Source organism: Dendrobium catenatum, unplaced genomic scaffold, assembly GCF_001605985.2.
Source record: "Dendrobium catenatum unplaced genomic scaffold, ASM160598v2 fragScaff_scaffold_1684, whole genome shotgun sequence".
Taxonomy (NCBI): Eukaryota; Viridiplantae; Streptophyta; class Magnoliopsida; order Asparagales; family Orchidaceae; genus Dendrobium; species Dendrobium catenatum.
In genome coordinates this window covers 591,379-616,712 of record NW_021320146.1, presented here as the reverse complement: position 1 = coordinate 616,712, position 25,334 = coordinate 591,379, and the positions used below count along the sequence as shown (strand labels likewise).

Here is a 25,334-nt window from a genome sequence, read left to right as displayed (position 1 = left end):
ATTGGATAACTATAATTTAATCAATTTGTTAACACTTAATTGTTTCCTTAATCATCAGCTATGCTTCAGTCGGGTCTGATTTTGCTTTGTTTTTAAACGGTCATAATTAAGAACCTTAATCACTGATTCGTATAATTATGATTTATATAGACAAATTGTGAATAGTGATCAAAATTTTAATTTTTTATTAAAAACTTATTTTAAGAGGCGGTAAGAAAGCCATCTCAAATGAAATCATAATTTACAATAAATATAATACATGAATAATCAATTAAAATTTGTATTCTATACTTAAAAAAAATTATCATAATAAAAAATTAATCAAAATATTCTGAACTAATTTTTTCCCTTGCAAAAAGATCAGATGTAGATGCTACAATGCAGGCATAAAGAAGTAGGAGCCTTAAAGAATCTTAGGCATAACTCTTTCATATAAATCAATAAACTTATGGGTATATATTACAACAACAGTAACAAAAATATAAACTAAATCTCAAATAATCTATACAAAACAGTACACCATGCTCTACTACTACAAAGATATGAAAATAGCACAAAAGCTACAGAAAAACTTAAAGCTTTTTTTTGAAACAGCTTTCTTAATGATTCTTAAAATAGCTTTTTAATAAAAAAAATTTTGAGAAGCAGTAAGACATCAGTCCCAAACGAAGCCTTACTTTCTCCAGCCAAGAAATCTCTTGTTTATTAGTTTAATCTTACTTCAAACACCCTAACACAGTGATCTCCACCACAAGAAGCAAGCTGCATGGTTTTTGAATCCCCAGCATCATCAGAACTCCAAGCCAAACGGTGGACCGTCGATACGTGGCATAGGTAAGGATCGAACCGCAATGCGACAACAGTATTGAATGGTAGCCATGGATTTACCCCACCAGAAACATTCCAGAGCTCGATCAGACCATCGTCCATGCCGACAGCAAGGATTCCAGTATTTGAGGACCGATCTCGACCAAGCCAAGATAAGACTGTAACACTTTCCTTGAAGTTTGGCAAGCTTGTAATCTGCTTGACAGAAGAAGAGGTAGAGTTGTTAACTCCCCAGATCTTGACAGTTTTGTCCCTTGACCCAGTTGCAAATTGGTGGCAGAAAGGGTTCCATGAACAAGCCCATATTATTCTTTTGTGTGCTTCTTGTTTTGTAATCAGTCGATGGCTTATTTCATCTCCTATAGCAAGAAATTTCAAAGCTAAGTGATTTCAACGAGTATTTCATGAAAAGTAATAATAATCTGAAAAAAGGGGATCAGGTATTACCATGTGACTGATCACCTCGAATAGTGCAGATTGTGCTCTTGTTCGATTACTAAAAATTATGATTGTTTAGAACAGAGATGCCTAGTTAATAAAGTTCGGATTATAGCAAAAACAATTTGCAACCAAACAAAAAGAAGGCACTGGATTGTTTGTGATTGTATATAGTACGAATCAACTATCCAAAATAAGAATTGTAATCTGCGTGAATAAGCATATTAGAATTTAAGATTGAATGACCTTGCATCCAAATTGGTTTGTGAAACAGTTAGACTGGTCCAATCAGCCGGTCCAACGGGACCGGCTTACGCGAACAAAGACGGAAATGTCCGCCTCCTATACGCGCCAAATGCACACCCGGGAGTGCGTGAGCCGTTTAGGAAGGATTTTTTAGGGAGTTAGGAGGGAAATTTGAATGTAGGGACTGTTTAGGGATTTCCTTTTGATTTGTATGCATTAAATAGTTTGTTTTCCTAGGGTTAGGGCATCTTGAATTTGGCTGAAATTTGAGATCTCATAGTTTTCTTTAGGCTCCAGCAGCGTCTAGAGATTTGGGAGAGATAGATCCTCCTCTCGAATAGAGAATCAATTGTATCTTGGTATTTTCCGTTTCTATTTCATCAAACAATACAAATTATCTACTGTTTTCGTGATTTTGTGTGGAGAATTTTGCTATTTCCCAAAGATTGATAGGAAATACTTGAGATCTACAAGTGTTTCCCATCAGAAACTTGCACAAAATCTTAATAAATGTGTGGATTATCTTTTTGTTGTTTTGAAATATTGAGACATTTTGTTTTGAGAGATGAAGTAATTCTTTGAATTATCATTGTCAAAATAATTCTATCATGTTCTATTCTACTTTCAAAACCATGATTAAAATATTCATTACACATGCACCAACCAAGCAAGGAGGAAATGAGTAGATGTTCCAAGATTCTGTTTGAGCCAGGCATTACAGTGCTATAAGATAACAAGGAAATAGAGGAAGATGGAAAGAAAGCCATTTTCTTCCTGATTAATGATGGAAATGAGAATATGTACCAGATTTCTCGATTGCAAATACAGAGAACTGCCGATCCCTTGAAACAGCCAAGAGGAAAGAATCATCATGGGAAAATTCAATTTTCGTTACTGTCAGACTATGAGACTGTAGACGGCCAACTGCCTTCCATGATCCAACTTCCCATAACCATATTTCTGCAACTGCTACTGACTGTGCCTGCAGGAGGGAATAATTGAAACTATTAATAATAGATTAAAGTTTCAGCAAATACAAACCGCATTTGGCATAATTATGAAGATATTTAACCATTTATTTGAAAATATCCATGCAGGCGTAGAATCTTAAAAGTAATTAATAAGAAAAAGGTTGCTGCCACCATTTTTGTTTACAACAACCCCACAGTTCACAGGAGCTTCATGAACATCATGCTTATATTTTAAAAAATTTAAGCAACATATCTCCATTGTGATACTTCGATGAAAAGTCGGTATACAATACATCACCAAAAAAAAAAGGGGAAGAAAACAAGATATTTGAGTCCTTCAGGGTCAGGAGTTACTACCTGATGAAGGCGCTCTACTTTTGCACCTGAAGTTTATACAGGTGAGTATCAGAAAAGGAAGCATCTTAAGGTAGCCCCCTTTGCAAAAGAACAATAAATTACATAATATGTGACTTCATAGCTTTCTTAGAGCATCAACAATTAGCTTCCAAGTCTTTAAGCATTTTTGAAATCATCCAGCAGAGGGGAGGCATCTATATCATCTTCACCAAGTCTAGAATCACATGAGGCTAGGGGTATAAATGAGCCCAGTTGGCTCGACCTCTACTTGCTAATGAGCTAGCGAGTCGAGCTCATTAAACCGTGAGATCAAGCTTGAGCTTGAGTTTAGATTATAGCTCGTAAATAATACGAGATTGAGTTCGAGCTTGACAAGACTCAACTCGTTGGCTTGTGAGCCAGCACGATTACAATAATGAATCTTGTTTCTTGTTGTTCAAGTTCGGGTATTTAGCTAAATTAAATTAAAAGCCATTAAGTCACACAAACTACTCTTATTTTCCATACGCCAGTAATCCCACATAAGCCTTTTGAAGTGAGCTTGTATATCAATGATCTCCAAATGGAACAAATCTCATCGAAGGCTTTCCTGATGAGCTTGTGTCATGATTTTTTTTTCTCTAAACCCGCTGATCCCATTGAAGCCTTCTCTAGCAAACTCCCATCGCGACTTCCTTAACATTGTAATTTTCTCAATGAGCTCCCTTCACGACTTGATCGCCACCATCAATACCTTTTGTAGTAGTGCGTTCCCAACACAACTTAATCGCTCCACCAATGTTAGCAATTTAAGTAATTCGCAACTTCCTCGCTTCTCGTATTGATTCCTATCAATGTAAGCGAGCTACTATCACGAGGGTTTTCAAATTTGGGGAACTCAACCTCATAGTCTAGCATGCATTTGCTTTTAATTCAATGGGCTGAGTTCGAGCTCAATATATGAATATACCCTAAAGTTATAATTTTATTTTGATTAAACCTTAATTAGGAAAAGAGCTCAAAGTGAATTTTCCATAGAATTTAAAGAAAGCATTTTTATGTCGAGGTCCTTGTGACTTGTGCTTTTGGAAACTTGGGTATGGAAAGCAACATCCCTATTTTTATACCTTCTTTTTTCATTGTGGCATGGTTTGTATTTCCTAACACTTTCTAATATTGTAGTTTACAATTTTGCCCATGATTGCAGCTTCTTTGTTCACGCTATTCTTGGTTCCATCACCTCCACAGGCTCCCATTCCATTGATCTCGCTATGAACACCTTTACTTGCCCCTCTTTTTATTCTACCAATCCCAATGTTATCGCCTCTCTGACTTCAAATTTTGGCTTTGGTAGTTCCCCATTGGTGCTGTGAAAAGATGCATTGAAATATGTTATATTAAACTAGATCTAAGCAGATTCTATGAATATTCTTATTTTTAGTTCTTTAGGTAATTAAGACCCTTGAGATAAGTAAAAAATCATCGAATGTTGAGGACTGCAATAAAAATTCTAACTTTCTTCGAGTCTTGTGTGCTGATTGAATATATATTATTTGAGTGTTCATGGGTGTTTATGACTACTTTTAGAGGCGAGCCTCCTTGTATTAGCATAAATCATGATTCTTCCTTTGGGTGATTTATTTTCTTATACTTGTTTTAATTTATTTAGTCGCTAGGTTGTGTGTGAGATACCTGCCAGATTCCTTTTCATAATGTAAAACTTGATTGTTGCAAAAAAATTTGTATTCACTCATTACTTTTTTTTTTTTCACAATTTCAGATCTTGATAATTAAAAAATTATCATTTGCAATGAATGATGTGTGCTATTTTTAATTAAAAAAAAGCCATTTTTGTTAAAGTTACTAGTTGATAAACTAAGTGATTTTTTATATATTTTTATTGTGTATCTTATCCTATTTACATTAATAACTCTAGAACCTTAATGGTATTACATCATCTCTCATGAAAAACCAAAGGCCTTTGTTTCATGAGACCAAAGGCCTTTGTTTCAAAAACTTGGGAAACCTTTTATTTTTTTTCTATCAAAAAACGCTAACACGACTTAATTCAATTTCGTAAATTAAATACGAAATTCACCATTCAATTCACTTAAAGCAGAAAATAAATCTAGTTCCTAGTTCAATATTTATACAGGACATTTTAATATCCTCCACTCAAATTTGGACAAATCTTGAGAAATTTTCATCATGCACCATATTTCATGTATGGCCGATTAGTTCCCCCAAAATTATTTAAAGCCCATCATAACGTAGCACTGAATGTTAAAATCATAAAAGTAACCTTCATGAAGGTGATCATTCAATTTTTTTTACTCGGCGTGCAAGGGATTTCCAATGGAACAACAGCTCATCATTTCATCATAAGATGTTATAGAGCCTAAATAACAAGCAGGTGAGAAGCTATGTTGCACCGATACGGATACGGCGACACGGATACGACACAATATGGATATGCGTGTCCTTTTGAAATTAAATAGTATTTTAATTGGATACGGCAAAGCCGTATCCGACACATATCGGTGCCGTATTGGAGGCGTATCCGTGTATAGGTGTATCGGATACAACACGCCTTCATAAATAGGCTTATCGGTGCAACATAGGTGAGATGAGATTAGTATTTACTACGGAAAAGTTATTCAAATATGTATGACACTGAATAATATGAATCTTTTACCTTGCATGATGAAGCAACAAGCTTCCCCTCATGGTCACAGCAAAGTGAGAATAGCTCATTACCATGGCCATAAAGTTTGTGAGATTCGGGCCAAAGTGTGTGCCAGGCTAGTTGTTCTTCAACAGGAGGTTCTTTCAAGACAACTGGCATGGCATCTGGAATTGTTTCCAAAGAATCTAGGACCTCCTCCTTCACCCTGTTGGAGGCCTCACTTACAGCTGCATTCAATGATACTTACAATAAGTACCAGCCTAATTAATCACAGAACAGAAGCAAATGAAAAACATACACTTGAAATAAAAGTGTATAATGACATAAAAATCAAGAGAGAATATTTTAATGCTTTTGTGTGTGTTGATGTATATAAGCATGGATAAGAAAAGCTCTACTCCTTGGCCGGAAATGACTTGAGTTAGATCGATGTGACTAGAAGCTCTACTTTCTCCTTCATTGGATTTTTACAATAAAGACTCCCCAATAAGAAACAAAACCATGGATTGACGTCAGCAGAGGCGACGACACAGTGACGGAAAAGGAAATGCGAGCTGCAGGAACTGGCAGCCCACCCATAACCCAAGAACTGACAGCCCACGCATAACTCAGCTCTGGCGTCATAGAACTTGATCAACAATTACATTTTTTGATGGTTTGGTAAGGTCTCGAGAATAGGAAGAAGACAAGTGGCATGCAAGTAATACAGCCAAGAAGATTGGTTGATTTGCCGCATGTTTGAAAATAATGAAAATTAATTTTAATCCAAATAAATTGAGCACGCCTAAAATTCATTAGATTTAAGTTTCTAGTGAGATAAAAATTAAGAAATTTGATAAGTCACAATCTGAACCATTTATTGATGAATATTCTGACAAACCTTAATTGGCTGAATTACAATGGATCTCAACAATTTTGGTCATCAGATGCCTACTAGATGAAGATAAACAACCTTGATTTATAATTTGGAAGATTGGAGACTTCGGTAATCAGAAAAGAAGGATTGAAAGGAATAAAATAGCTTCCACTCAAGTGGACTACAGGCTTGCTCAAAAATTGGATGTCTACTTAAATGACATTAATATGTAGGATAGAAATGTTGCTAGTTGATTCTGATATAATTTTTTTCTTATTTATTATTGTGTTGCAAGTGGCAATTCTGGATTGAGATCAGTTTTTAAAGGTCATTTGAGCCTACCTTGCGCATATATAGGTTTCTGTGAAAGCCCAAGAGCAGACATATTTGCACCTAGGATCTTCACATCTTGTGGATTCTCGAAGCTGGATTTTTGGAAAACAGCATGGTTAAGAGTCTTCAAAAATGATAGAGGAGCTTCAAATACTCTTGCAACTTTTTCTTCGGCTCCACTAACAAATTTGTGGTTCCCAGCCCCCTTTATAATGGTCACACAATTGATGTCATGCCCATGAACTTGTGGCCGTGCTATTTCATGCCAAGGAACCCTAGTCCCAAGGCTTAGTTCATCTCTCCATGTTGAAAAAACTCGAGTTGTCTGTAACAAAAGACTAAGAACTTAGTTAAACAAACTCTCAAATAAGCTATAAGAAAAGCAACCAATAAATCCATTATCACAATCAGAAAAAGCATGAGACATAGCATGCATAGTAAATCTCGTTAAAGGTTAGGTGAATTTTTTTCAATCAGCTTGCACAGAAAGATTTGATATAACTAGCTTTGGATGTCCAATTTACGTTATAAGAGAAGACATCTCCAATCTGATTGTTTTACATCAAATACAGATTAAAATATTATAATTACTGTAAGCTTGAGTTTTCAATGAAAACAAAATTATACATTAACTATCAAGACATATCAAATAAATGATTCTAAATCCCAAATGATAGGTTATGATCAAAAAATGCCATAAAATACTGTTAGTTACCAGAGCCCTGCATTGGGCACCCATACCCAAACCCACCCAACTACCCACCCATACCCAATGGGTATGGGTATGCTCATAGACTTATGGGTGGGTATGGGTGGGTATTCAATATGGTGGATAAACCCTCAAGGAGATCATCCAGCCCATCTTCGAGGAGAAGTTCATGCTCCATCCCATCCATGTCATTACGATGATGCTCGACCTGATCATGAAGATGCATTTGCATGGGTTGGGCATCAATGTTGATCAGATTGACGAGGCCAAGGAGAACTTGAAGGCATACATGATCAAGTACGGCCATGGCCTTAACTTAGTTGTCGATGAAGATGATGATGATGGCATAATTGTTCTACCGATAGAATGATGACTTATGCGGCTTATTAACACGTTAGTCCAATGCACCGCAAGCTTCATATAACATATTTTGCTGCACTTTAACAACTTGTCCCCTACATCATTATATAAAAACCATTTATTTTGTATTACAGGCATTTGGGAAATATGAAAATACATTTATTATGTTATTGCCTTCTACCTTTCAATTCTTTACAGGATTTCTTTTACGTCTAAGGTCAAGCAATGCATGGGTATGGGTGGGTACTTCATCTTGAAAAATATTATGAGTGGGGGTGGGTGGGCAAAGCCAGCTCGCACAGAGCATGGGTACCCAATGGGTACTCGACCAGGACCCTGTGTAGGGCTCTGTTAGTTACAGATGCATAAAGGTTAGCCAGCGATGAGATGGGAGGTAATGAGAGAATACTTCAGAAAGGAAATTACCGTAAAAGAAATCTCCCTTTTGAACAAAACAAATTATAATGAAGATTACCATATAAACCAAGAAAAATCATATGTTGTATAAACCAAAACAGTGTAGGCATAAGGCTGTTTATTTTGCTTATCGAAAACTTTAGCTTCCCCAAACAGAAATTTTACCGCAGTAATAAAGAAAACAATGATTAAACTAGACCATCAAATGCACGTAATTTGTCTTTGCATCTTTGATAGAACTGGAGAAAGAATTATGCTAGAGACGAGATACAAGAAAGAGTAAGGCAATAAAAGGAAACTGTTAACAACTTCAACATATTTGAATCGTATCAATAAGAACATTTACCTGGTCATTACTAACTGAGAGTACATATTCACCAGATTTGGACCAGGCGATGTCGCACACAGCGGCAAAATGACCCGAAGGAACTTTATGTGGCTTCCAATTTTCACAATCTAAACCAACATTTTTCCACAAATAAAATGATCCACCATATCCATGAGCAAGAATTGATTCACCATCTGGTGCCCAGTGCCCACCATAAAACCCCAACGCTGAGTGACTCAATTCACCAACAGTCACTATATTAACCCAAATACCAGTGATTTTCTCAGGTTTCCAGATCATCATTGTCTTGTCCATAGATGCAGACAAGATACTCAAAGGTTGGTAGCACTCAACCCCATTTGAAGTTGCAGATAAAGGAGGCTGCCACATAACTGAATATACCCAGTCTTCATGTCCCACAAGAAGTGATTCTAGTGACACCTGATAGGACATATTCCCTGCCAAAAATAGAGGTCCTTCAATAAAAGAGGTCAAACCTATATCTTCCTTGCGATATGGCACCTCAGAATAAGATGAAGAACCACGCAAGGAAAGCTTCCATATTCGTATTGTTTTGTCCTGAGATGAACTCACAAGCAATAAGCTCTTCTTCCCACCATCCAAACAAATTGGTAATGAAAAATCTAAACTTCTAATCCAGTCCATGTGGGCTTTCAGCTCGCAAGAATGCACAAACTGCATACACCAATTCAATATTAGAAGAGTGAAAATGAGGATTATTAAGGCTTCGTTTGCGACGGCTTTTTTATTGCTTCTTAAAATGGAATTTTAGTACAAAAATTAAAAATTTTTAACTAAAACTATGTTTAAAGAAGCAATAAAAAAGTCGTCTCAAACAAAGCCTAAGGCAAGAATAACACTTCACAGGCCTTTCCCTTATGACCACCACAATAAAGATGGATCTTGTTGTCTAAGCCACCAGTTGCTAAAACTATATTTTCTTCATCATCTGGGAGTTTTGCCAAGGACAATGCAACCACTGGTTTTAAGCCCACTGAGAGGGATTGCAAGCATGAAATTTTGCATTCATCTGTTATAAAATGAAAAATATTTAACATATATGTAGCTATATGAAAAAGAGACAGAATTATAATGAGTAATAATAAACAATGACCTGGTATTACAGTAAAAATATTTACAAGAATTTTCTCCAAAGAAATAAAGAACAATCACTAACACTGCCAACATGTTTTAAGGCATCACAAGTGAATTAGAAGCAAATTTTATGCTCAATGCGATCCTTTATCATCACAAGCCTTTTCTCAATTATTTGAAGCCAGCTTTATGAATCCTACTTTCCATTCAATTTTGCTGAAATATTACTTCGATTTATGCAGGTCTTCAACGCAACTTTAAGCCGCATAATATTTCATCCCTCAGTTTTGCTTCTTGACACCCATTAATTGTGGTTGGCTTTAGGAATCCTATTCCTTTCCCTTAATTTCATATAGAATCATTGAATAAACAACTGGACTTCATTCTCCAATTGTTAAACTAAATTTTCTGCATTGTCTGGCAGCTTTTTGTCAAGGAAAATGCAACTAACGATTTTAAACCCACAGAGAATGAGAGATTCCAAGCATGGAATTTTACAAGAATTTCCACAGAAGAATGAGTAATCAATGAGCCAATTACCGCCTGACTGTTTAGTCTTTAGATCTAACATGTGGTGCATGCTTATGTTCAATATAATCATCATCATCAGCCTTTTCCCAACAATTTGCCATCAGTTTTGTGACTCCATTCTTTTTTATAATGGGTTACATAAAGTGTTAACTGTTAACCCTAGTTTATACAAATATTTTTGCATAATTTTAGGCTCATAACTTTTTCTTTATTTTCCATAATTTAAATTTTATCTACATGCCTTATCAATGCATCTTCTAAATCAATTACATAGTACCTACATGTGAAGTCATTACAAGTGACTCGTAATGCAAATTCATGAATCATGTTCAATATGCTCATCATCGCCATCATCATCATAATTAGTTTTATCCAATTTATTTGGGGTTAGAATTAAAAATCTTATTTTCCATGTTTTTGTTGAGTGCTACATAAAATGTTGATTCTAGTTCATGCAAGTCTTTCTGCACAACTTCCAAATTTTGGTCTATCGCTTTTCCTTGACATTTACTGCACCATAATGCTAAAAGCCTTATTGAGGCCTTCTTTCCTTCAATATCAAATGCCTAAAATACTGTCAAGTGGAACTATCTGACCCATGATTGTTGAGCCCAACCCTATAAAAGCCCTAGCAGACTAATCATGATGGGTTTAAGCTTAACTGAGATAACCATTGAGGCTCAAAGCTTGACAATATGTAAAAGGCTAAAACGCCATTGAGTAATGAATCATAGAGTTTGTTCAATAAAAGCACATTGTACCCTATTACCTAAGATTGACTTGAATTTGTCCCCTTAGATAAGCATTCACCTTAAGTCTATAAGATTCCATTTGATGAAGCGACTCATAGCGACCAACAAGAATCTTTTGATCAGGTTAAGTTGACTGCCTCCTCTAATTAAGTGGACTAAGGATCATGACAACCCGAGAGGACAAAACCATGAGATTTTAATTGGGTTTATCACCACCACTACCAACCCCAACAAAAAAAACCACTTAAGTTTAAGGCGGTAAAATTCTCAATCCTAAATCAATTTGTCACTATTATGCGCTAAGAAATCAGCTTCTAACGATTAGCCTTAATTAAAAATTCTCTCGCTACTGTGAGTGATATTTTACCATAGCGGTTTGTTCTTATGGGGAATCTAAAACCAAATCATAAAATCCTCACAAAATGAGGTTGCAATCTCTTAGTACTATTTTATCTTCAACTTAATTTGACTTTCAAAAATTTGACCTAGAACCTCATAAACTCTCCCAATAGAGGCTAGGATACAAGTTTTCAGAGTCCACACTTGGAATAGAGTTTGCTTGCATTAACGAGGGAGTTTGAAAGTAAACATATAATTGACCTTTTTTAGGAAACTGGCCTTTATGATTGCAATAAAGTATTGCATGTTAGTTGGTAAATTTATCTTAATATAATCATACTAGATATCTCCTTTGTTGTAGGGGTTGTGAGGTAACACATGAAAACTCTCAAATAGAAACATTAAGATTTTATACTACATATCCTCAAGTATATTAAAGGCACGGGGGAAGTACTGCTATACACTAAGAATAAACAATTTAATGTGAAAGATTTTTCTAATGATGATTGTGTTAGATCAGTCGATAGAAATTTTAGATATGGGTGATGCATATTTGTTTGAGATAAATGGGTCATATGGAGGAGAAAGAAATAAATAGTGTGGTTAGATTAAGAGCTAAGGTAGAATACAGAGTCATGACATACTCTACATATGAAATGATTTGGGTTAAGACCCTCCTAAGAGAATTTTGTCTTTCAACTGCACAACCCATGATTTTCATCTATGATAATGGTACTGTCATCTATAGTGCAAGTAATTCAATGTTTCACAAAATAACCAAACATATTGAGGTTAATTTTTACTTCATTTAAAACGTAGTACTGTCAAAGAAGATCCTTACTCATGATGTTTCCATTTCCGAATAATTGGTATATATATTTACCAAAACTATGTATATTAGTTTCAAAGCTATGTAATAAGTTGGAGCTAATTGATAAATATGCTCCTCCTTGAGGAGTGTTAGCATTAGCATTAACATTTTCGAAAAGTCTACTACTTATGGTTAACGAACTATATTTAATTGATTGTTTATGTCCATTATATTTATTCCCTTATTAAAAATAATACGCTCTCCCACTGAATGAAACACAAAATCTGTCTTTCTACAACTTCTAGCCATAATATCTATTATCCAACTTTTTCTATCCCACTAATTTCACCTTTATTGTATTTACATACATATTGATAAAAATTTTGCACATCACCACACATGCCCAAACCAAGTTTGCTTCCACTATATTATCTTTTCTAGGTAATAGTCTCTCCATATGCATAACACAACAATGTTTGAATGATAAATTATAAATAATCACAATAAAGAAAAATAGTATATGCTGATAAGGAGGAAGGTGTTACCCACTGCATGAGGCTCCTACTAAGGTTAAGGAGAGGTTGAAGGATGCAATTTTACCATAATGTGGAAAAGAAGCTACTTCTCATATTCAAACCATTGACCTCCAGATTATAATACAGAAAACCTAACAATTAAACCTAGGCTAGAGCACAAAAGCTAAATTTATACTACTACTAAAAAGCCACTTTGAATTAGGCCCAGCAATATCTTGACCATGCCAAATTTTATTTTAATCTAAATTCTTAATAGCTGCAGGAATATCATGGACCGATCTTTGTTGATAAATTTCAGATTATATATTTATTTACTTGTTCAAATCTTTTGCTCTTCCTTAAAACCTGGTTGACAATGGAGAGTACAGCTTTCTTAACTGCAGGCATTCAAACAAAAAGCCTTTAAACACTAATACCTTAAGATTAATAGCTAAAATAACTTCACTTCTAATCACTTCCATGTCTATTAATAGAACTTCATATAAGCTATCTGAGAAAGAAGAGTTACAAAAGGAATAGATCTTGCAAGTTAAAAGACATTGTCGCATCGACAAAGATGAGAGGAAACATAGCAACAGTCTGATAGGCTTCCTCAAATATGGCGAAACTTTATTTACCCACAGAAAGGGAAACTCCTTTAGTGGCAGTAAGAGTCCATTCTCTCAGCTCAATCAACTTGTCATAAAAGCTGCTACAGGAACAATGGCATAAGCAGAAGAATAAATTCTGGCAACAGATTAACTTACCATTTATACCTATTGGAAGGACAATTTCCCACAGAGCAATACTCCCATCTGAAGAGGTGGACGCAAATATTCCAATATTTCCAGACAACATTATTCCTGTAAAGCATGTGACACTTCTCTTGTGTATTTCTGGAATTTGCAAGACATGTCTCCACTGCAAAATTAAGTGTGTAGTATTGAACAAATCTATAACAGACGTAAAAGATGAATATTCTGTTAACCATAAAAATCAGTTCATAAAATCCAACATCCAAGTTTGGAAATTATTTAAGAAACCACAAATTGTTATGATAACATTTGACCGAAAAACAAAATTCATGAAATAGTTTCATCAGCATATTTAACATAAACTCAAAAGAAAAAAGGATTTCAATAAAAGTAGTTAATTTAAATAGGACACGAAACGGAGCGTGCGTTGCCTCAACTTACCCTACAGAACAACATTAATAATTGCAAGCATTTTCAACGTGTTGTAAGAGAAAGGAAGACAGAGGGAGAGATGAGGGAGGGGGAGAGGGAGACAACAGGAAGAAATATTGATATAAACTAAGATTGACTTGTATTGTCCTAGTCATTAAGGAGAACCCCACACCCCTCACACTTATGAACTTTGCATCAACAGTAGCAGGCAATCAATTGAGATAAGCAATACACAGAGTAAAAGTAGGATCCAAAAGTTACCGTGATCAGAGCCAACTAGCCTGTGCAATCTTATCTCAAGAAACAAATCATTTTAAACTCATGAGACAAGCTTTTTGTGCTGATATAATCAAGGATTGAAAAATGCACCAAATTACCACGAGACTACAAATTGACTGCTACAGCTGCTGCTTCCAACAAAAAGAGAACTAAGCAAGGGATGCATATGAGTTAGCCGTCTTGAGCCACCCACAATGTGAGCTTGAGTTTAATGAATCAATAGAGCCCAAGATCAAGTCAATGAATTCAAGCCAGTTCATGGGTCAACTCATCTTCTTATGAAAGAGAGATCATGAATGTGGATTTGAAGAGTTAGTGTAACAAGATTAAGAATAAGACAATGGAAGAGAAAATGAGAAATTAGGAGAAAGAAAGAGGCAAATTAATATTTTCTATTTGTTTATAACTTTGACTATTAAACCTTTTAATTATAATGTTTTTAAATGTATTCTACATTAATATATTTGAACAAGACAACTAACGAGCACACAAGCCAAGTTAGGACTGGTTTACGCTTGATAAGTTGCCTGCCTCATCATGTTCGGCCATTTATTAAACCAAGCTCAAGCCAAATCATAAGTTGACTCAGATCAACGGAAAATACGTTTGTACATTTCATTGCATCTTATTACAGATTACAAATAAGAGAGTTCATCACAATAGTCTGTTCAATTAGTTTTCTCTACAAAAATCTCTTCCTGTGCTCAAAGCAAAAGGCTACAGGAAAAAGAGAAGTCGTTTCCTACTAACAAAGAAACTGCCAGTACAAGATAAGAAATGACATTCCAAGTACCTTTCTTTCTATGGTATGGAATTCCCAGAGCATAATTACTCCATCTGCACTTCCAGAAAGGAGATAGTGCTTTACAGCATGTTGAACTGACAAAAAAGCAAGAAAATAACTTAGTACCACCCAATATATTTCCAGTTCAGGAGAAAATTATATTTTTTTCAACTGATTAACAACTGATTAAAAATTCAATGTAGCAACTTGTAAACATCACTTTCTCATCACTGGAATAAATCCCCAACCAAGTCATTGCAAAAGTAGAGTATGATCCTCAGAACGTCATCATCTTTATCATCAGATTAATATCAAATAATTTGGATTAGATTTATAAACCCTCCATTAAATTTTTTTTTTTTACTACAAACATCACCGACACTAGTTAATGCAAAAAAATTTAACCTATATTACTGTTCCCTTTGATATTCCCCTTTTCCTTTATATTCCTTTGAAATTATTTCCATCTCCGATCCTTCTGCTCTCCAATATTCATAATAAGTAGAATCATCATCATTATCCTTATCCCATCTTTTTGGGATTACTATTATGAATCCTCATTTTCCAATTGTTTTCGTTGAGTGTTGTCTTAGGTGTTAATATCTTATTCAAAAATCACTTTAAACAATTTTCCTCTATGTAATCTTAGGTCTACATCTTTTTCTTCATAAATATTTAACACTAATTTTATCAGCTCATCAATTGGAGCGCAATTTCAACACTTTAGTGCATATGCCTAAACCACTAAAGTTTATTTTCTTCAACCTTTCCTTTAACATGATCGTTCATTAATTTATTCTTTCTAGTTTAATCATATATTATCTTAACATTCTCATTAATGTCACATTCAACTTAGATAATAAGAATTTTTTTACAGCCCAACAATTAAATCTATACAAAATCACATAAAATAATAATATTAATCAAAATTAATGAAATCATCAAAAGCAACAGATTAAGGAAAATAATAGCAAGGAAACCAAACTTTCAGCTCAATCACACAAAGATCAAGCAGTCTCCCCAGCGATATATGTCATGCTATTCACTTCTACTCAACAGTCAACACTACATCTCCTCTCTTCGGATTATAATTGATCAGTCACCAATGGTTTTTCAAGTAACCCCCAAACTTACATAAAGCAAAAAAGCAAAAAAAAAAGTATTCATTAACTTAATTCGACTATTTAAAGTTTAAAACCACAACAAATTTCTCATAAGAACAACGAACAAGGATTTCAAATTTGTTTGAAAAGAAAAGATATCCAGGAGGAGAATTATGCCCTCATAAATGATCAAAAAATATCGGAAGAAAATAAATACCAGTAGTAAATATAAATTTCTTTTTAAGATCAAACTCAAATTCAACATCTAATCCTTAATGTTTTCTTTTACACAAATGTAAGAATTTTTATGGCAATGCTCATAGAATGCTATTCTCATAAATATCTTTTGCATCATTTTTCTTATGATTAAATAAAATCAATGAGTGCAATTTCTCTTCTATGAAGATTTTAGTTGACCAGAACTTAGGTTTTCTCGGTTGCAAGATGCTTTCCCTACTCTGAGAGTGTTAGAGATCAAACTGAGATAGTCAATTCCTTGTTCCCTATTAAATTTGTATCTTCACAACCCTTCGTCCCTGACAGTCGATGATGTGAAACCATGATGATGAAACAAGAATTGCTTATAAGAAAATTAGTAAAATGTGAACTTTACTTGGCTAAATATAAACGGATGCTTATTCAAGTTAGATCTTAGAAAATTCCATGAGAATGACTAAGTAACGACAAGCGATTACAATTAAGATTACTAGGATACTTGCAAAATTAACAACTACAAATAAATGAGTAAAGCAAATGGCAAGTTAACAAAATCTACAGTTTAATAATTAGATCGTTCACCTTGGGATCCCTCACTCACACTCTTGATAGTGATTGGCTTAGCGGAAGAATGTTGCAAGCAAACTTAGGGATGGAACTAGAAGACACGTGATGCAGAGGGGGCTAGTCGCCGGGGAAGGAGTCGGAGTTGGAGGAACGGGTGGGCGTCCGGTGATCTTCCACTCTCCTGTAGGTCGTTGTTCGTCGACGATGTCCTCTATATGGAAGAGAATATGGTCGACGTATTCCTCGACGGTGTGATCGAATCCAAATCCAAGGTCAAAGAAAGGGGATTGGATGACGTCGATCTCCCCTTGAGAATTGAACACAAAACCGTGATCAATTTCCGGATCCGCCATGCATGCTTGCCGGGAGAGATGAGGGAGCACAAGTGGGGAGAAGAGGGAGAGGAGGTGGCGGGTGGAGGGGATGATGTTGGGCCGGCTTGAGAAAGAGGAGGGGAGCGGCTAGGGTTTGGTAGAGGCGGGAAGGGGTGGGATTTAGGAATCTGAAATTAAATTCAGATTTCCAAAGGTGGGGGGAAGAGATTAATTTGAATTTCAATTTTTATCCAACAAGGCAAGGGGAGCCGGCGGTTTTTGTGAGCATTAAGGGGGGAATTAAATGCTAATTGGAGAGAGGAAGAGAGGTTTAAGGGGGGTCGGCCATATAGAGAGGGGAGAGGAGATCTTGTTTTAATTAGGTGGGCCATATCTGAAATATATTTCAGATTTTATTCAATAGGCAAGTTTCCTAATTTAAGTCCAAGCATTAGGAAAGTATTTGAATTTCAAATTTTGATTGAAATCCAAATTGGAAACTTTCCTAAATTTCTTGAGCTAATTTTAGGAAGGTAGTGAAGTCCCCTTTTTCAATTTGAAATTCAAAATAGAACCAATGGGGAGCTTGCGGGTTTGGGCTTGGGGTAAGGGGTCTGCGGCTAGGGGAGCTATGGGAGGCCGGCGGGATGGTTTTGGGAGGGGTTCAAGTATGGGGAAAACTAAGGGGAAGATTGGCGGTAGGGAGGAGAAAGAGGAATAGTTAGTAGGTAAATAAAAAGACTAACCGAGAGCTCGGAATCCAACGGTGGCTGTCGGGTATTACATATCCCTCTCCTAGGGTTCTCTCCACTCAAGAGCTCACAACTTGAGATAAAGCAAAAGCCGAAATTTTACTCAATAATCATCATCCATTACAATGCAAGAGGCCTCCTATAAATAGGCCCAAATGAAAGAAACACAAAAGACTAAAGTGCCCTTAGGCTACAACATAGGCTCAACTCCTCAGGGGTAAAATGGGAAAACTCAAATGCAACATAAAACATAAAACAGAAAATACATCAAAAATATAGACTATGAATTGTAGCCGTCGATCCACGACTACGTCGATGATACACATGTCGAAATCCCTTACTGATGTCCTCATCAATCGGCCTCTCCGCTTTACTTCAAAATCCAAAACCCTATTATTCGATATCTTACAAAAATTTATCTCAATATGGCACTCATCTCTAATAATTACATCATCCTATTGAATTTTCATTAATTAAATAAGGAATCTATTTCTGAAACTATCAATTTCTAAGCCCCATACTTCCCTAAAACAATCCCCTCGCTTTGCTACCTTGAATCTCCCCACTCCCACTCCATTCCCCCTAAACACACAAAATAAATAAATCTCTATGCCCTCCTCAATTTTCTTGTTAAAATACCCCATTCAAATTTTATATTTCAAAGTTTGAAATTCAAACTCAAACTTCAAAAATAAATTTTGAATAACTACCTTTCCTAAATTTTCTCTATGTTGTCATCTTTTTTTTAATGCAAACTCATTTTCAAACCAAATTCAAAAAGTTATCACATTCAAATTCCTAATCTTCATCTATTAATCGCACAACTAATCCAAACGTTAGGAGGGTGGAATATAAGTGGCTCAAGTAGATCCCTATATATTATTAGATGGGAACCAATCGATCAAACAACATAAGACAATGGGTAAGTTTCACTCATAATATAATAAAAACTCAATTCTTATTTCACCATTGATGCCAAACTATTCACCACTTGTACATGTATCTTAACACTTTACCCTCACATGAGAGTCATCCGCAACAACCATCACTCCCCGTCAAATATAACCTTTTTAACGTCATTAAATGTCATGCACTAAAAGCTCACTCAGTCATGTGGAGTCAATGAGGCACCCATCTTGAATCTTGCACAATTACAGCAAAAACCATCAAGACCCATGGAAGCCATAAACAACAATACAGACTTAATCCTAGTTGAACTATCAATTTTGAGATTGCTTGCTTGGAAGGTGAATATTGAGGGCCAAAGAAAAATCCAACATGCTATCAGATGAACAAAACAACCCAAAGACTTAAGCTAATAGATAAGGGTCACTTCTAATAAATTACAAACTCAACTCTTGTTTTACTTTTGATGTTAAGACTATTATCTATTTTCATGTGGATCTTAATGCCTACCTTATATAAGACTTTATCCAATCACCCAATTCTCTCATAAATCTCTTTAAAATAAAATTCTAAGGCTAGACAAGTTGCTTCAGGTGCCCCTCCAATTAAAATTCAGCATGTGACTTATCTATCAATGTTTCCAAGTTCAACTTGAAATCGCATGCCACCTAATGCTAGTTCCTTTCCCCCTTTACTAGTATTTTTACCTCTTGTTGTAAATAAAAAATAACATTAATTAATTTTCAAGTATTGAATATTTTTTTTAGGATAATGCAGATCCAACCAGTTCATTTTCCCAACATCTTCCATGGGAGAACTAGTATTTTGCATCCTTAAGAAAGCATTAACAGAAGTATATATAACAACATTACAGAAGGTGAATTTCAAATTCAAGATTTTTGGATCCCCACAGGATTGCAATTGCCTTAAATGAAGTTAAAGGTTTGAAAGAGGCAGCAATTCACCTCTAAAAAGGCAATTACGTAGTTCAAACCACATCTAAGGCTAGTTCTTATATGTTGTGCTGCAAGAAATGAAGTCTTTACTACCTCAAAGAGATAGAAGCGATGAAGCTTTGAAGGAGGGCACACAAAAGATAGGATTTTCTATTATACATTTCCCACATAAAATAGATTGACGCATGATGGAATTTTGAAAAAGTAAAACAGAACCGACGTATTACCAAAGGAAGCAATCATAAAAAAGTAAAGTTGATAAGCTTATTAAAGTTTGCGGGAGAAGACACGATTAGTCATTCATTTACAAACTTCCCAAAACGATGCCAAAAACATCTGCAAGGACCTAAAATAAACTTCTGCGAAGCCTTTACCCAAGGAAGAGCACACCCTATAATTCAATGAACTTACTTACGATGCCCAGCAAATCAAAAATTAAGCATTCCCCATTAATGCCTGAACTATAATACTAAACTCATGCATTGCGTGTAATCAAGACGCAACCCAGGTTTCCAACTCAAAAATCATATCTTTTACAGGAAACCATTTCAGGCATTTACCCCAGCAATCATAAAATGAAATTCCTAGAATCAACCAAAATAATTCATTTTCAAAGAAGAAAAACGAAAAGAAGCACCTTTGTATGCATCTTTGCTAGATGGAAGCCACTGTGTGCAATTGACGACAGCTTTGTGGCCAGGAAGCGTTGTCAAAATTTGAGCACTCTACAGAAGAAAAAAGAGAAAAAAAAAAAAAAGTTCAATACCTATGGCGTTGTTATCAGAAGAAGGGGAATATTAAAAAAAATCAAACCTTGGGGCAGAAGACACCAACGGCGTTCTGAGCACCGAAGGCGACCAGGCCGGACGGGCCCCAAGATACGTTGTTCAGGACTCGGTTACAACCGGCTCCAATGAACAACCTCTCCACCTCCACATTGACGCCGTCGAAGCAAGAACGCTCCATCGCAGCCGCTCAGCGGGAGCGAGGAGACGCGCGCAGGAGGGACGCTTAGAGTTAAACCCTTGCACTGGGCAAATTATTGGGTCAGCTGACCGGAGGAGGTGGAAAATAAGTTCGGACATTCAATAAAATTTGCCCCCTCATGCTAGCTTTATTTGTGCTAATTTTACAATAATAATTTATTAATATCCTGACCTATCTCTGCGTTCGGTCACCTGACCCAATAACTTGCCCTTGCACTGTGGTTACTGGAATGGATTCTAGTGGTTTTTATTGCGTCTGGTTACCGTAAACGAAAACTTATGGCGCGGTGCAACAATTAGGTCCCGACACCGGAAGTACTTCTACGTAGGAGGTCAATAACATGTGGCCAAGTGTGCTTATTCTTTTCGTGCGACCCCACGACCTGACCCAAATTGAAATATGGTATTATTATGTTCAGGTATTGCTAGTTATTGCTCGGTATTGTTAGTTATTGCTCGCACTATCAAAAAAAACAAGCCCTATCGCAGCGCTTTTTTGCACCGGTTTTAAGAACCGCTGGCAAAACCATGTTTTGCATCAGAAATTGGAATTCCATTGCACCGGTTAAAATCGCCGGCAAAGCCCATCCGATACTTTAAGATACCCGAAGCCCTAATTCCTTTCTTCGCTCTACGCTTGCACGATCGGGACCGAATCCAGCTGCAACGACGAAAATCTTCTCCTCTTGCGAATCCCGGCCGACCGTCCCTTCGATCCTCATCACCGTGAGTCTCTTCCCCTTCATCCTCTTCTTCTTTTTTTCTTCTCATTGTTATTCTTCATATTCTTCATTTGCATTCCTTAGGGTTTAGGTTAATCACAACAGTAGCTTAGCCGTTGGCTTTTAAAAATGAAATGCAAAGCCTTCTTATACATTTAGGATGCAATCTTTTTATAAAAAATAAAAATATAAATTTTCCCTAACACCACAAAACTTATTCCCTTCAATCAAAGTTAACTTTTGCACAAAGGAGATAATCTTTCACGAGTTTGTTCCGTGCGAGGAATTTTATTTTAAAATCTAATTTAAAAGTCATTTTTTAATAAAAATTTTCATTGCTTTATTTTGTTATTGATTTCATATATAACAACTTCACATATCAATTTCATTTACAGTCAAATTTTTATTGCCCTTAATCAAAATAAAATCCATTGTGAGCTATTCTATTGGTATTGCCTGTTATTTTAGTGGGATGAGAGCTAAAAAAATTTAAAATTGAGAGCTAGATCGTTATTATTTTTTAATTTATTTTATGTATGATCATGTAATTATTTTTTTGGGGTTATACTTGCCTACTGTATGAAAGTATGGAGTTTGGGTTTGTGTTTTACTAGTGTAGGAGAGCACGGAAGTTTGTGTAATCAAGAATTTAGTGATTTCTTATTGTTGAAATACTCATCATACTCAAAGCGGCCCAACTATTTTATCATACATGTGGTAAGTTTTATTACTTGTACAACAATGTATAAGAAAAGCTCCAAATACAAATCTTTTCTAGCAATAGGATAAAATGAATGGAATAGTAATTTTCTCCTTCTTATTATTGTTATTGTTATGACTTTTACTTTAGGCTTTTATATATTAACACTCTTGACTACCATTCAACGTCATGCTTTACCAAGGAAGAATTCTTTGTTGTTTGTTGCAAGTCTATTTGCGGTCACAGTTGGCTAACCAACTTAGCTCTAGGGTGAACGGCAATGTTTCACAATTTAAAAAAAAAAAATTCTGGACTTTAGTGGTGGTTATACCCGCCACTAGAGCCCAGAAAACCGCCGCAAATGTGGCAATCAGGTCGATTTCGCTTACGTTTTTCGCGCTTATAACCGCCACGATTCTATATATTTGCAATGGCTATAACAGCTGCGAAAATATGCATGCCGTCAATAGCTTCCCCGCCGGTCTTCGAACCACTGTGGAATGCCATTGCAGCGTATTGCAAACACAGCGGTTAAGTAGCAGTTCTACGACCGCTGCAAAGAAAATAGTGGTGAGTATAACCACCGGAAAAGGTGAAAAATTATGCTGCGAAAACCCTATTTTTTGGTAGTGTCGGTATTGGTCGGAAATAACGAGAAATATCAATCTGTCAAAACCAATATCTAGCAATACCGAGCAATATCGAGCAATACCTGGCAAAACCGGGGTATTACTAGATATTGCTCGGTATTGCTAGGTATTGATCTTGACATATTAGTATTTCTCGCTATTGCTGAGCTATACCTAGCAATACCCCGGTCTGCACAAATCAGCCAATATATAGCAATATCGGGTTCGGGTCATCGGGCCGCACCGTAAAGAGTAAGAGCACGTGGCGAAATGTTATTGGCGTCCGGATGTAGAGCTACATCATGTGTCTGGACCTACTAATTATTCTGGCGCGGTGAGAGATTGGGAATCGTAATGACCCGAAGTAGAGGTCAGATGGATCCAACAACCGTGCGATCGAGAATTCAGTTTTCTTTATAAATTCCTCTAGGGTCAATAGAAATATGATATTTGTTCACAAAATATCTCCATAATTTCTCAAAGCTTTACAATAGTATGATATATTCATTTATTGATTAGTAGTAGGAAATATTTGTGTTATTTTACTGTCTTAATTGTATATGTTAACTTTAAATTTATTTGTGAGCAATATCTTAAATTTATTGATAAAAAGGCTAAAAATAAGAGAATAAGAAAAGGGATAGTAAAAGAATATGGAGGGAAACTTTGTGGTCTCACCATTACTAAAAGGTATAAGATATAAGATTGATACATCACGCAAAAGGGTCATGATCGGACGCTAATCTTGAGGCATATTGAAGTTGGGAATTTTTTAAATTAAGTTTGGGATCATCTAAACTCTGATTTCTGTAAATTTATTGTCAAATTGAACGTCACGAAGAAAAGAACCTAACAACATCAAAATCGGTCAAATCCGAGCCCAAATAAGTCCAAATCAAGGGACCTAAGCACATTTGGAACGTTCATAGCATAAATTGGATGAACAAATGATATTTAGATATAACATGCTTGTAGTCCAATCGAGCTGCTCGACAAGAAGAATCCAACGAGCCCAATATCGTTTAATTCTGACATCATTTTGACACATAAATGTTTGACAAATATTTTATAATCGAGGGGATCAATATGGGTCCTCCGACGGAGCACTCAGAATTTGCCCTAAATATTATCCATATTTGCAGGGCATGTCATTCTAAAAAATCTATAAATATACTCCCTTTTCCACACGAAGGTGGGGGCTTGGACCATTTGCCAGAGATTAGATAGAACTTTGATGCTTCAAGGATCTAGAGCTCCACCCAAGCACCACTAGCAAACTTCTATTGACCATCATCAGACCACCGCCCAGTAGTCAACCGTCGTCAAACCACAAACCGATCATCAACCACCTTCAGACTAACTCTTGACCATTGCTCGACTTTAGGCCCAATCGTTGTCAAACCATCGCCCGGCCGATTATCGTTGTACCACCATTGCCCATCCACTACAATCCCTCCAACCACCGTCGCTCGCAGACTACGATCAACTCCAACCTTCGTGCCTGTCAATTACGATCCCTCAAACCAACATCACCCTCCTACCTTTGTCTCCCGCCGACTACGATCCCTTGGACCCTCATCGCCAATTGACTACGGTCCCTCCAAATATCGTCATCCTACGACTATGGTCCCTCTGACCTCCATTGTATGTCGACTCCAGTCCCTCTGACCTCTGTTGCTCGCCGACTACAATCCCTCTAACCCCCATCGACTATAGTCCCTCCTACCACTATCACCATCGCTCGCTGGCTACAATCCCACCGACCTCCGTCACTGGAGGGCCTCTGTACACCCCTCTCTCTTATCTGTTTGTGTGTTGGATCTTCGCACAAAGCTAAGACATTAAGCTCTCTATCTCTCTCCTCTACGAATGTTCAAGGATTCACAGGACATATCCAAGTTAAAAACTTTCAAAATTAAATTTGGGGACATCCAAACTTTGATTTTAGTAAACTTACAATCAAACTAAAATGTCTCAAAGAGACGAACCCAATAACACCAAAATCAATCAAATCCGAACCTAAGAGGGTCCAAATCAGGGGACCGAACACATTTGAAAGTTTCAAGAATAAATTAGATAATCAAATAATATCCAAATATAATATGCTTATAGTTAAAATCAAGCTGCTCGATGAGACAAGTCCAACGAGCCCAAGATCGCTTAATTCTAATATCATTTGGGCACATAAATGCTTGACAAATACTCTGTAATCAAGGGGATCAATATGGGTCATCCGATGAAGCACTCAGATTTTGCCCCAAATATTCTCTATATTTATGGGGCATGCCACTCTAAAAAATTACTAGAGTCTTCCAACTTCATCTATATGATGTGCTCTATATGATATATATTTGCTACATTGAATGAATACCTTCCTTTGAAGAAGAGCCTCATTTGTAACCAATAATAAACGCTAGTTGAATCATTTTTACGTCGTCAAACCCCGTGATTTTTTCCCTTTTCAGAGGTTTCCATATAAAAATCTTGGTGTCTCTTATGACTCTTGCACCCCTCTCTTATTTGTCTGTGAAGCTAGGATGCTAAACTCCATATCTTTCTACCATCATGAATATTCTAGCCCGAAACAAAGATAATGATTTAAGGTTCATTTGAGATGGTTATAGTTTTTTAAAAAAAAATTGGTTGTGAATTTGTTATGGG

The 25,334-nt window shown here is 36.1% G+C and overlaps 1 protein-coding gene across 1 annotated transcript; it reads right to left on the bottom strand.

Moving 5' to 3' along the window:
* Positions 1 to 398: 398 nt before the first annotated feature.
* On the bottom strand, positions 399 to 20,686 carry LOC110103133 (elongator complex protein 2). Its single transcript, XM_020831714.2, has 10 exons — positions 20,450 to 20,686; positions 20,274 to 20,361; positions 14,832 to 14,917; positions 13,340 to 13,493; positions 9,399 to 9,559; positions 8,527 to 9,204; positions 6,704 to 7,019; positions 5,515 to 5,732; positions 2,317 to 2,494; positions 399 to 1,187 (listed from the first exon to the last, which is right to left on the bottom strand). Exons 1-10 carry the CDS (start codon positions 20,600 to 20,602, stop codon positions 706 to 708), a joined length of 2,514 nt encoding a protein of 837 aa, XP_020687373.1. The 5' UTR covers positions 20,603 to 20,686; the 3' UTR covers positions 399 to 705.
* Between the last annotated feature and the right edge of the window lie 4,648 nt (positions 20,687 to 25,334).